Source organism: Trichechus manatus, unplaced genomic scaffold (genome assembly GCF_000243295.1).
Source record: "Trichechus manatus latirostris isolate Lorelei unplaced genomic scaffold, TriManLat1.0 scaffold00195, whole genome shotgun sequence".
NCBI lineage: Eukaryota > Metazoa > Chordata > Mammalia > Sirenia > Trichechidae > Trichechus > Trichechus manatus.
In genome coordinates, this window is record NW_004444131.1 from 2,479,620 (window position 1) to 2,492,587 (window position 12,968).

A 12,968-nucleotide genomic window follows, 5' to 3' on the forward strand; every position below is an offset into this window, starting at 1 on the left:
CCAAACGCACACTTTTCCTGATTTTAAACCACACAGTATCCCCTTGTTCTGTTTGAACAACTGCCGCTTTGTCTACGTACAGCTTCCGCACGAGCACAATTAAGTGTTCTGGAATTCCCATTCTTTGCAGTGTTATCCATAATTTGTTATGATCCGCACAGTCATATGCCTTTGCATAGTCAATAAAACACAAGTAAACATCTTTCTGGCATTCTCTGCTTTCAGCCAGGATCCATCTGACATCAGCAATGATATCCCTTGTTCCACATCCTCTTCTGAATCCAGCTTGAATTTCTGGCAGCTTCCTGTTGATATACTGCTACAACCATTTTTGAATTATCTTCAGCAAAATTTTACTTTTGTGTTATATTAATGACACCGTTTGATGATTTCCGCATTCTGCTGGATCTCCACACATCTGTCAGTTTGTCCTACTGTGGTGGCTTGCGTGTTGCTGTGATGTTGGAAGCTACGTCACCAGTATGCTACCGTAAAGATTACAGCCTTGGAAACCCTATTGGGCAGTTCTACTCTGTCCTGTAGGGTCCATATGAGTTGGAATCAACTCGATGACAATGGGTAATCATAACCCTATAGAGAGATTTCCAATGCCTCTTGCTAAAAACTAGAAGTCCCTGGGTGGTGCATGTTTTAGCCAGCAGGTCATCTGATACAGTGACTCTCACCAAAATCCCTATACAATTGAATATATTTAGTGTAAGGAATCATGAATCGGAATCGACCTGATAGCAGTAGACAACAACAACAGGTATAGATCAAGTCCCCTGTGGATATTTCAACTTTTTACCAACAGTGATTGGATTACCTTCTAGATCATTAGATTATCTTCTAGATCTGGCTATTTGAAAAGAAAGTCACTCTGCTCAAAATGGAGAACAACGCCTCTAACTTTACAAAACATCAAACAACAGTTTATCACAGCATCAGTGACATACACTCGTAAGTAATCTTTTCGGTACTTGCTAACCTCCACTCCCTCTTTGTGTTATACAACTTTGTACAATAGGCATCTTCTGAAGGAAGAATGTCCGTTACAAAAAAAGTTATTTTCTTTTAGAGTTGAAAGTCAATGGCAGACTTTGACTGGATAATAATTTTCTAAAATAACGGAGTCTTAGCATTCATTTGGAGAGCTGAAAGATAACATGTTGGTTTGTCATCTAAAGAATGGCTCCTATGATTGGCTTTGTCTGAAGAGAAATCAAGCTTCATCTATTGTTCTCTTTCTGCCTTGTGAGCACTATCTTATTTGTGGGTAAACAAGAATAAGGCAATATACAGGTCAAAATTTCAAAGCATATGGGCATAGTCAGTGAGCATATTAAAAATATCCTGATACAAAAATAACGTGTGATGAGATTAGGCTTTACAATACCCCAGTCTCCACTAGTGGACGTTTATAACTACACTCATTGGAACAAATGTGTGTTCAGAGACCAGCTCCACAACACGGTTCAAATAACACATCAGTGGTGACTTCAGCAAGAAAAAACACTTCACTGAGTTAAGTTCTGCTTATGCAAACAAAGCATCAACAATTGTTCATCAACTACATTAATGTAGACAGACATTCTCTTCCATTACACTTGATGAGGCTAGCCAAAAAGGAAACAGAGCTGTTTTAATTTTCATAGTGAGCCACGGATGCTTGAAGGAAGCCACTGGGTAGAGAGAAAGCCAAGCAAAAAAATCCTGCACAATTTCTCTTGTACCCTCAAAAGAACCACATTTTCCTTTCCTTATCACTCAGTATAAGCTATATCCGTGTGTCAAGCAGTCTTGAAAGATCTGGCATTCCACAGCAAGATTTAGTAACCAGCTTTTTAAGCTCCTGCTGTTCTCTGACACACTGCTTGCGGAGATGTGAAAAGAAAATGCAAAGTCTTAAAGAAATTTCAGGTGCATTTTGAAGTTGTTTTTCCCAGAGGCCTGAAAATCTGATTCTGACAGAGGAACAAGAAGTTGAAGGTCTTTTGTTTCCTCAATTGTGTGTTTGCTGACACTGTTCACCTCAGACCTTATCAGCTGCAAGCATCTTATTGGATCCTGACAAACCCCAGTAATGGAATTATCATCACACGGGACCTAACAACTTAAAATGAGGGAATGAGTTTGAGACTGGCAAACTGATATATTTCATACTATCATGCTCACTAGGATCAAACTGAAACCTAACCCTTGCCATTAATATTTTATTCCATTTTTCTTTTCAGATCATACTAAAGAGATAGATCATTAAAAAGAATCATCCTGATCTTTAAGATAAAACTTTAATGGGCCACAAGATTTCAAGGAAGATTGCATACATGACCAGCCCATAAAAACAACTAAATAAGTTTATCCTGGCAAGTTTTATACTTGACCTGAATCTAAAATAACCTCTCTGGTTCACAATTTCAATGAGGATCTCATAAAAATGTAAATTGTGGGAACAGTATTGCAATTGACAATCCTGGCTTTTCCATGCTGTGGTTTCAATCCCTAAGGCAGAAACAGAAGAATGTATCTGAGTCTAAAATCACAAAAATGAAAGAAAGAAATGAAGAAAGAGATAATGTGTAACCTCATAAAGAAGTGCTTGTTTTCGAATAAAACATCATCAACTGAAACAACAAAGTAATATCTGAAAAAATACAGAAAATAGGCGTGTAAGCACAGATGAAATAATTATGGTGCTTCATCAGATAAACAAGATAAGAGCTGTTTTAACAGTGCAAATTACAAATAACCCTGGCCTTGTTTGTGATGAAACTGGTGACAAGCGATGACCTTTTAAATCAAAAAATGGCAAAGGCCGCCAAGGCCGTAATAACAATAGAAGTTGTAAGATATAAATAAATACATGATTATCTAGTACACACTACACTGGAGGGCCATGATGTGTGAATCTCTTCATGGCGTGTGTTTAAAACCACAAGTGAAAGCTATGCATGTTGCTTTGTAAATGAGCTACAAAGAACTGGTCTTTATCATGGTTATAAAGATTCTATTTTAAGTTTGGGAAGGCTACACAATTTTGGTAACATGTGTGTAAAACTAAATATAAAAAACATCTACCACATATAGTGTTTCACTGAATTAAGGCACTAAGCATTTTTCTCAATTAAATGAAATTTCATTCTTGCCTTTCCAAAATAAAAATAAAAAAGCAAGTACCAGAAAATAAAAATAGTAAATAGATAGACAGGAAATAACAAAACGAAATATACACAGCACAAATTTTCAGTACTAATTAAAAAACCAAACCCATTGCCGCTGAGTCGACTGTGACTCATGTTGACTCCATGTGTGCAGAGTAGAACTACGCTCCATAGGGTTTTAACATAAAAGTATATGTGGCACTTACAAAATGAAATTCATTCTTATTTTCTAAAAAATAACATTTACATAAAACATGCAATAACTGTTAAATATCCTATCATTTTTTCTTCATATAGGTAACAAAAAGCGTGTGTGTTTGTGTACATATACATACATAAACACATGTTTGTGTACATATAAGTATATGTATGATATTGTTACAAATAATTTCTCGTAGGCTTTCTACTTAAATAGGAACCCTAAAAAAAAAAACTTCACATTTTCACATATGCCCAAGGGCATGGATAGAAAACAAAAAATAAAATACAAACAATTTGTGTGCCTTGAATAAAAACCTATGATGAAGTTGATGAAGATGGTGATGACTATGACAGTAATAGAAAGACCAGTGATATCCCTTCAGGATTTGGAGGCCTGATTTTAGCTATTCAAGTGTGCTGTAAACTTAATATGAATTAAATATTATGGTAAAAAATAGTAATTTAAGTATTTAATAGAGGGTGTGTAGAAATAATTTCTATGTCATTAAATTATGTAAACAGTATACATTTTCTACTCTTTTTAAAAATGGTCACCTGCCAATATTAGTAATTATTTTCTATAGCAGAATTAGTCACAGATTTTCATCAAAACAAAGTTAACTTTTGTCTGTCTATCCTGCCTTCCCATCCCTCCACTCCCACCCCATTACAGACTATACTTATAAAACTATCGATTGAACTCTTGTGGGTTCTGAATGTTGAAAAGCTTAATTGCTACTAATGATGTTAGTAATGGCTGAAAAATCTGCAGAGCTGACCAATTTCCCCCATAAAGTTTTTATAAATGCATGTTTTGGTCTTAACACAGTATTTGTCTCCATCTCTTCTTTCCCAATTAGTGTTTGGATCTATTTTTTTCCCCATCTTAACATTCCCATTCTAAGCACCTGGTACATTGAAAATGAGAAAGTAGCTCTACGAAACGAGCTGGGCCTTCCAGGGACTGTGTGATAGCGGCAGCCAAAAGCAGTTCTTCAATTCCCACTGCCCAAGGCCTCTGTGAGTAGAACGGTCCATGGGTCAGAGAGGTTTTGACCGGATGGATGGGTTACGAGGCTAAAAGAAAGGAGCCCAGGACTCTTCCAATGGGTAACTGGTACTCTTAACTGCAAGGACGGCTTTCTCTAGGTCTCTTTCTAAGGGACATGATTTCTCCCCAATTTGAGCTGGGGTAACACTCACTGAAAGGCTGTCACTAAGAAGGCAGTTTTGACTCAAGGCATGGTGGCCCACTAGGAAGCAATGACAGCAGACACCCTTTAAAGTCTTAAAAAAAGAAAAAAAAAAAAATGGAGAAAACCATCATTTTCTCAAATTCCCTAGGTATACAGAAGGCAATCTGGGGGTGCAGGGTGGCTGTGGACTGTGGATTGACTTTCCAATTAAAGCAGGCAAAACCCTAAAAGGGTAAGAGGAGCAAAGGACGGATTTCATTTGTTTAAGACAGACAGCTAGGAAGAGGGCTTGGGGAAGAAGAGGATATTCACATGGCAGCGTATCAATTTTCTATCTGGAGAACTGAACTACTTTCAGTCACTACCAACCTGGGATGGGAAGGATTTAGCGATATAGCTATTAAAAGCTCCATTATCCCACCTATCAATAGTCTCAGCCAGCAAGTCTCCTTGTGGGCAACATTGAGGTATCTGCAAAGTTTTAACAGCATACTCTACTTCTGTCTGCAGCCTGCAATTTAATTCTTTTAAAAGCAACACTAAGTCCTGTACCTATCTGGGCTCTGTGATAATAACCCTAACCTCAGCTATTGTTCCATTATCTTAAGGAAAGATTTAAAGCAACATACTGCTTTATTTATGTTGCACCTGGCACTATGTGGGGAAGAAGGCTTTTTTTTTTTTTTTTTTTAAATCCTTCTCTTACTCAGCTTGGGAGAGAATTTACTTCAATTGTGGAGCAAAGGAAATTTTTTGGGCCCATGCTCATCTAAGGATCTTTTATGCCACAGATCAGCAACCTCAGGCCCAAACATCAGTTTGAACAAAAGCCCAGGAATAGGTGCATTCCATACCGCTAGAGTTCAGAAAGAACATTGTGAAGGTGGATGAACTGAAAAAGCCTACTTGGATAAATTTTGTGCGGCATCCTCTATCTATGTAAAGTAATTGGCTTCGCTATATGACACATCTGGCTGCACTTTGTGTGTGGGCATTTCTAACAAGCACTACAATTTCACCTAATATGCTCTAAATTGTACACATGGCCTGAAGATGAATTTATGCTTCTTATGGCTCTTTACAACTAAAATGATTACAAACCATTCCAATGGGTGAGATCATGGGCTCATCCTTTCCAAACACAGTGACTGTTCAAGGTCAGGATACATATGCGAAAAGGGGGAAAGAAACTCGTTTTGTAAAACAGATAATAAAAACCACAGACCAAGCTACATTTTGAACAACTGAGCAGCTCATAACAGGCAACAATGAGAATTGGTACTAAAATTGATACTCTAAGAGGAATTACAGTCACTTTAAGTTTATTTACAGGATCGGCAGAATGGAGAGTGCACGGTGAGATCTCGCTTGTTTGAATGTGAAAAAGAAAAAGGTCAACTTCTGACCCACAATTTGGGAAATTATTCCATTCCTAAGGTAATCAGCCTGTCATCCAAATAATTCTCTGCTCACTCATTACAGGAAACGATACAAGCCAAGCTGTCTGTCTAAAGTTGCTGTGGCATTTTGATATACAATAATTTGGCCCATGACCTTCAGTAGTTGAGTTTCCAAATGTACAAGGCTTTCTGAAATGTTTTTCCTGCCATGATTGTTCATATTAAGGAGTAGGTAACATAGAAAGATATGCCAACACACTATATTCACTGCCCCCATTCAAAAAACAACTAATCTTATAAAGAAACCAAAATGGATATCAAATCATTCTCACATCTCCCAATGAAAAACATCTGGAGCTGAGAAGTAGAAAACGCTCATTTGGCCTCAAAGAAACAGAGAGATCTTGCATGTGGCTATAATGTCACCAACCAGAAATAAATTCATCAATCTTAGTTCCTAAAGATATGTTTTTCTCAGTTATATATTTAAAATATATCCCAACTTCAAAAGAAGTGTTCTTTCAAGCCTTTCTTCATCACCCAAAAGTGATTTCGATGTTGCTTCTCTATGCTTCTAAACACTCTGAGCATGTTGCTGTGTTACTAGTGGCCATCGAGTCGATTCTAACGGCGATCCTATGAGTGCAGAGCACAACTGCTCCATAGGGTTTTCAAGGCTGTGACCTTTTGGAAGCAGATTGCCAGGCCTTACTTCCAAGGAGCCTCTGGGTGGGTTTGAACCACCAAACTTAGGGTTCGTAGTCCAAAGCTTAACCATTTGTGCCACCCAGGGACTCCTATCAAACCACTTGTAAACTGTAGCACATTCCTTTACTTTGTCTCAGACTGCAGAGTTCTAAGAGCATTCTTTTTTTCCCCATCTTTGCTCTCCAGCATCAAAAATGACTGGACTATTGTGAGCACTCAATAAATTTGATGGATTAAATAATTAATTGGAGGATAAATGTTGTAAAGACTTTGGTCTGAAATCCAGATTCCCAGAAGTAAAACGGCAGGTAACTGCTCCTGGTGATATGGCGGGAGTAATGGGAATGAGAACCCTCAGTGGGGTTTGGCCAAGTTGAAACTATGTATATGCATATGTGTGTGTGTGTGTAAACCACTTCCATATGCAGTTGCTATTTTGTCCTTCAGTTTGACATTGTGCTCATTATTCTTTTCAGCCCCCTTGCTCAAATATCCGTAGTTATTTACCACACAATACAAAAGAATCCTGCTTTAAGAGATCTTATAAGTATAGATGAGTCAATTATGCCAAACAGTATAAATAAATTAATATAATTCTGTCATGTTGCTATGTGGGAATGACTCAGTTTACTGATCATCTAGAGAAATAAACTAAATATTTATTTTAGAAAAAAAAACAACGTTAATAGTAATGTTGTGGAAGACAGAGATTTTCTTAGATATTAGGTTGCTGAACTTGTTCTATAACCTCCCAAAGTCAGGCTAGGCTTGATTTCATGAAGGGTTTTTACCCAGGACACTGGGCGCATAATGCCAATTACCTGTCCTAAGCCCCCATCCACTTTACCTGAACTAATATAAAGTGCTTTAAACTAGTACCTCTTCTCCCATTTTTCCTTTTTTCATCCACAGAATTAATCTTCCTCAAACTCCAACTCGACCACTAAATCCTTTGATCAAAACCTTTTATAAGCTTCTCTCTTTGTGTAGAGTAATGTCATGGGAGTGTTAGATTTTAGAACCATAAAGGACCATAGAGATCATCTAGACTCTAGAGCAGCATTTCTCAAGGTTGAGCAAGTATCAGAATAACTTGGAGGGCTTGTTAAAACCCAGATTCCTGGGCCTCTCCCACAGAGATTCAGATTCAGTAGGTCTGAGATGGGGCCCAATAATTGGCATTTATGACAAGCTCCCAGGTGATGCTGAAGGTGCCAGTCTAAGGACCATAGTTTTCAAAGCTCTGATGTACAGCAGCAGCTACATGTATCCAGGAGGCCTCTGTATTCAACCAGAAGAGCTCTACTTTCATCCGCCTCCTCTTAAAATTTAATTTCAACAAAGGGTTTAGTAACTTACGATCAGTTACATACTCTAACCCTCTTGGTTTACAAATAAGAAAACCAAGGCCCAGAAAGCCAGGTCACCTGGCTAGTGGGTCAGTGTTCTTTCTGTATACCAGCAATCTTCAAACTTTCTGTCTAGCATTGAAGGCTCCTACTACATTTCTACCTTTATCTTTCCTTCTCTTCAACATAACCAACCGCTCAGGTCTATTTCAACTGGGTTGTTTATCCTTCCCCAAAGAATCAGAATCATTTTTTATTCAAGTCTTTTCTAGTATCTTTCTCTCTCTGCTTCCAAATATCTGGTGTAATTACCACATTATGCAAATAACGCACACATTCTACTTTTTTTTGGTGTGTGCCAACCACGCCCTCCCCTCCCAGGTATTTTCATAAATGTGGTATGCTAATTTTTTTTACTGCAACCTGTACAAGAAAATTAGCACAGCGTATTTACGAAAATACCTTGGGGTGGGGGGAAGTCACGGTTAGCAAAAAAATTCAGAACACGAGTTATTTTCATAAAAAATGCGGTATATTTCCAACACTCTGACCTGAACTCATCACTTTTTGGACACTAATCTCTCCTGCACTTTAGTAACGCAATGCATGGATGGCCACATCTTAGACTCAACATCACACAGAACTGGGCCACCTCCAACATCTCAGATCCCCAAAAGAACATTTTTTTTAAACCTCAACCTTCTAGGCCTCTATCTCCCCTTTACCTAACTTCCATTTTACTACTTCATTAACCCTAGACCACTGATATCTCTGCATCCTCCCAGGCTATCAGGTTAACCCTTCTTTGAGCTGCATTTTCCACCCTCCGCCGACTAGGTGACAGCTCTCATGTTCAGTCACCTCACCAGTATTCTGACTACGGTGCCTTCCTTGATTTTCTGTCATGTATGTCTTCTCAATCCCAACACAAAGTCCATCTTTCAATTTTTTTTTTCTTTCTATTCTTAGTCCTCTGAGCACTGTTGGTTATGGTCATATTACCATGTTGACTGGACTTAATAAAATTCTTGCCATCTACCCTGGTGCTGAAGTGGTTAAGAGCTCAGGCTGCTAACCAAAAAGTAGGCAGTTTCCAAGCTGCCTGGAAACACTATAGTGCAGTTCTACTCTGTCCTAAAGGGTTGCTGTGAGTCAGAATCGACTTGATGGCACACAGCAACAATAACCCTCAGCTAGATTTCCTACCTTAAGTAGCTTATTATTCATTCCTAATGGACTCTCTATCAAGTTTCCCAAAGAGATGCTTCAAAACTCCCATCATCCCAAACCCCTATATGCACTCCAAGGCTTCTTATTCCCAGAAGTACCATCACCTCTAGGGCAAAACACAAGATCAGAGCATAAGTCTGGGCTAGATTTTATAAGATCAACATGCCATACTATGGAATTTCAACTTTGTGGACAATGGAAGCCATTCAAAGTTTTGCTCTAAAAGATCACTCTGGTGGCAGTATGGAGGATGGACAAGAATAGCGATGTAGGCAGATACATTAGTCGGATGCAGCACATACGCAAGAAGAATGAGGGACAGAAAACAAACAAGGATTACTAAATACTGAATGTTATGTACAGCGGATACATAATAGATGTTTGTTGAACTGATTTATTTTGGCTCTTTGATTCTGAGAAAAATATACCTACAGAAAAGTACTGACTACACTTAAAAAAAATGCATTGTTTAGAGCAAAAATACTTTTTCTGTGACTTACCATAAGGCAATGAACCCTATTATGCAATGGACAGATGGTGCAACAAGATATAAAATGAAATTAGCAATGATGAAACCCAGATGGAAATAAGGGAAAGGTCAATAAGTTAAAGGTCAAAGGAATTCGGCTCCATTTTGTCTCCTCTTACAGAGAACTGAGGTCATAGCTTAGTGGCCTCTACTGCTGTGAAGTTCAAAGACTATTCATTGTGCTGAAGAACCAAACGCTTACCCAGGGTTGTTCAAAGCTATAGGTACGTCGTCGATCTTCTACATCTTCATCCTGCTTTGCTTGTTGAAATTCTTGCCTCAGACGCTGTATCCGATCATGGTTGCTAGGGGTTGATCTGTTGCTGAAAGACAGAAGGGGCAACAATGAACACCCTTCAGTAATATAATCTGTGAATTGCAGTTGCCAGGGCAAAAACAGCAGTTTGCTGTGAAATGACTTAAGAGGAAGTGAATTTTTTAAAACAAGATCTGGGCACTTGAAGTCTGTTTTCATTTTGTTCTTATGATTAAGGCTTATTGAAATTAAGACAGATATTCAAGAGGGTGAATATTATATTTAGATGTTCTCTTTGTACGCTGTTCTTTAAAAGCCTCATTTACTTTCCATAATCTGGCAAGGTGTTGGCAGTGAAATTTTTTGGAAAGGACATTGCATGAGAAGTCAAAAATGCCAGAGTTTAGTCCTAGCTCTTCTACCTTCCTAGACTACGCCACTTAATGCCTCTGAGCTGTGCTTTCTTTACACTATATGAAGGGGGATAAAATCATTTTTGCTCTAAATATCAAAGTTGTAAGAATCAAGTGAAATAACACCATAAAATACATCCTCACCAGTGTGCAGCATCATTTTTGTAATGTCATTATATGAAGTTCCCGTTTAAGAGTCAGCAGAGGTCTTTACACAAAATGCAACTCTCAGAGCACAAACAAAAAGTATTTTAAAAATAAGTTCAGGTGATAGTTTGAGTTAACCAGTTAGCTAATAATAATATTTCCTACTTTTTGTATAGCATTGGATTTTATTTTATCCTCACAAAAGTGTGTAAGAGAGGTACAAAAGGTAGTATTTCACACACACATACATGCACACACACTTGTGTTTATCAACGAAGAAACTGACATTGGAAGAAGAAAAGTGACTTGCCTGAAGTCTCCCAGCAGGTTGGTGGGGCAAGTAAGACTAGAATCCAGATCTTCTGGCTTCTAGTCCAGCCCGCATTCCAGCCATGTTGTATGACTTAGTAACACGTATCAGATTCCAAAGCCCTTCCGTTATAAAATCATACAATTTTTAAAACCAGTGTTTTTGAAAGAGTAATACAGATCAATGACCAAAATTAAATTAATCTTAAATCTCACAGAATTTTTGGTCCATTCTACTCATTAAAGCACTAAATTGCATCCTGTCAGTAAAGTTATTCAAGCACATCAGGTGTACAGTCTGTTTGCCCAACAACAGACTTCCTAAGGATACGAATCAAGTCTTATATTTATCATATCATATATATACCCTCCGAGCTGCTAGCAGAATAGGAAGCTGCTAGTTACTAGGAAGATCAGGTCTCATGGAAAACACATTGTCCTGGTTACTCAGAGTGTGTATCTGAATTCTGTTGGCTGTACAACCCCCTGTGTAATGTACTTGTGAGAAAGTAGCTTGGAAAGGAGAATGTATAAAATTCTCAAACTAACAAATGTCTACATATTGTTTGTGAGTTGCTGTTGATTCCAACTCATTGTGACCCCATGTGTGCAGAACAGAACTCCACCACAGGGTTTTCAAGGCTGCAACCTTTCAGAAGCAGATTGCCAGGCCTTTCTTCTGAGATGCCTCTGGGTGTGTTCAATCTGCCAACCTTTTGACTAGTAGTCAAGATCTTAACTGTTTGCACCACCCAGCCACCCTCTGTCTACAAATAATTCCACGTATTTTGAAAGACTTCAAAGGCTTAAAAATCTTAAATTGAAAATGTTTGGGTACAGTACCACAATATTAATGTCCTCCAAGAATATGAGATAGTATTTCATACTTTAATCTACTGGATCCCTGTCACCTTCATATTTCTATCAATTGTATTAGAGCTTCTTGGATATTCTGCCGATACATTTAATCTGTTTTCCCAGTCAATAAAACTTGCCATCCCTTTGTTCTTCTTCTGACAAATGTTTTGAATGAGTCACTTGGAGATTAAAGGTAAACCGGTCTGTAATGTTCCCTACTTGACAACATGAAAGCACAGGTTCAAAACTTCCTCTCCACACTTTTGGTTCAGGCTGCTCCCACTGGCTTTTTTACAATTATATACAGCATTTTATCTTGTTCTAACACACAAATGTTCAATAATGGCTAATGCTCCATCTCTAGATGTAGTGCCCAGTCTAGAGAACTCCTTACTTTCTATGTGAAACTGACAGACTAAGCACGAGAATGGTTAAATTCATAAGACAAGGAGGTGAGAAAGTAAACATTCATTAATCTCAATGCCATCTTTCCAGCTGTGTCTTCTTTGTTCTTGGCATACTTCATAGCTTTTAACGTGAGGACTGTAGGAGGCTTGACTGACAAAGTGTTTTACAAGTCTACCCAGAAATATTTCTCTATTATTTTCATGTCTCATAGATAGTTTTGACCTCATAATTATTAAGTTCATGAGGTTCAATTCACTGATGAAACTTGATCTCCTACTACTTGAGATTAACTGAAAGTCCTTATCTCCTAGCAAGAGAAGTCAACCCAATGTCCTTAATTTTAAGTTCTGGTGACCTCAAATATTTTCCAAAGTACAAGACAAGTTCGAGAAGTCACTTCTTCCCTTGTTTACAAATCTGAGCAGGTAGTGAGACCAGTGTTTCACTATCTTTTCCTTGCTTCCTTTCTTCCTATGCTCTAGAGAAAGCCAACTGACTTTTCTGAGACTAGCAAAGCCACTTTCAGGGTTGAAGTTGGAAAACAGGCTGGAATGGTTTTCATGATTGATGATGACTTCCAAAGACTGGAAGACCGTCAAGCATCCTTGGGCAACAACAGTTGGCAGCTTGAAAGTGAAATCCTGGCTTCCAGAGATGAAACTATTGCAACTGCTCAGTTCTGTTTCTCAGGTTAGTCTATCCTCAGCCACTAATTCACATTTGGACTTCTAAAGTTCTTGGTTAGCTCTGCTGCCAGGGAAGCCAAAGGAAATTTTAAATATTCATTAGCAACAGGGACTAAC

At 38.2% G+C, this 12,968-nt stretch overlaps 1 protein-coding gene across 8 annotated transcripts in view; it reads right to left on the bottom strand.

The window, feature by feature from the left end:
• Positions 1-12,968, bottom strand: part of PARD3 (par-3 family cell polarity regulator) — a 651,375-nt gene that overhangs the window by 10,385 nt on the left and 628,022 nt on the right. For all 8 annotated transcript variants that reach the window (XM_023741946.1, XM_023741944.1, XM_023741942.1 and 5 more), the window contains one exon: positions 9,977-10,097. In XM_023741946.1, the coding sequence (XP_023597714.1) occupies positions 9,977-10,097 (121 nt within the window). The remainder of the gene's footprint in view (positions 1-9,976; positions 10,098-12,968) is intronic.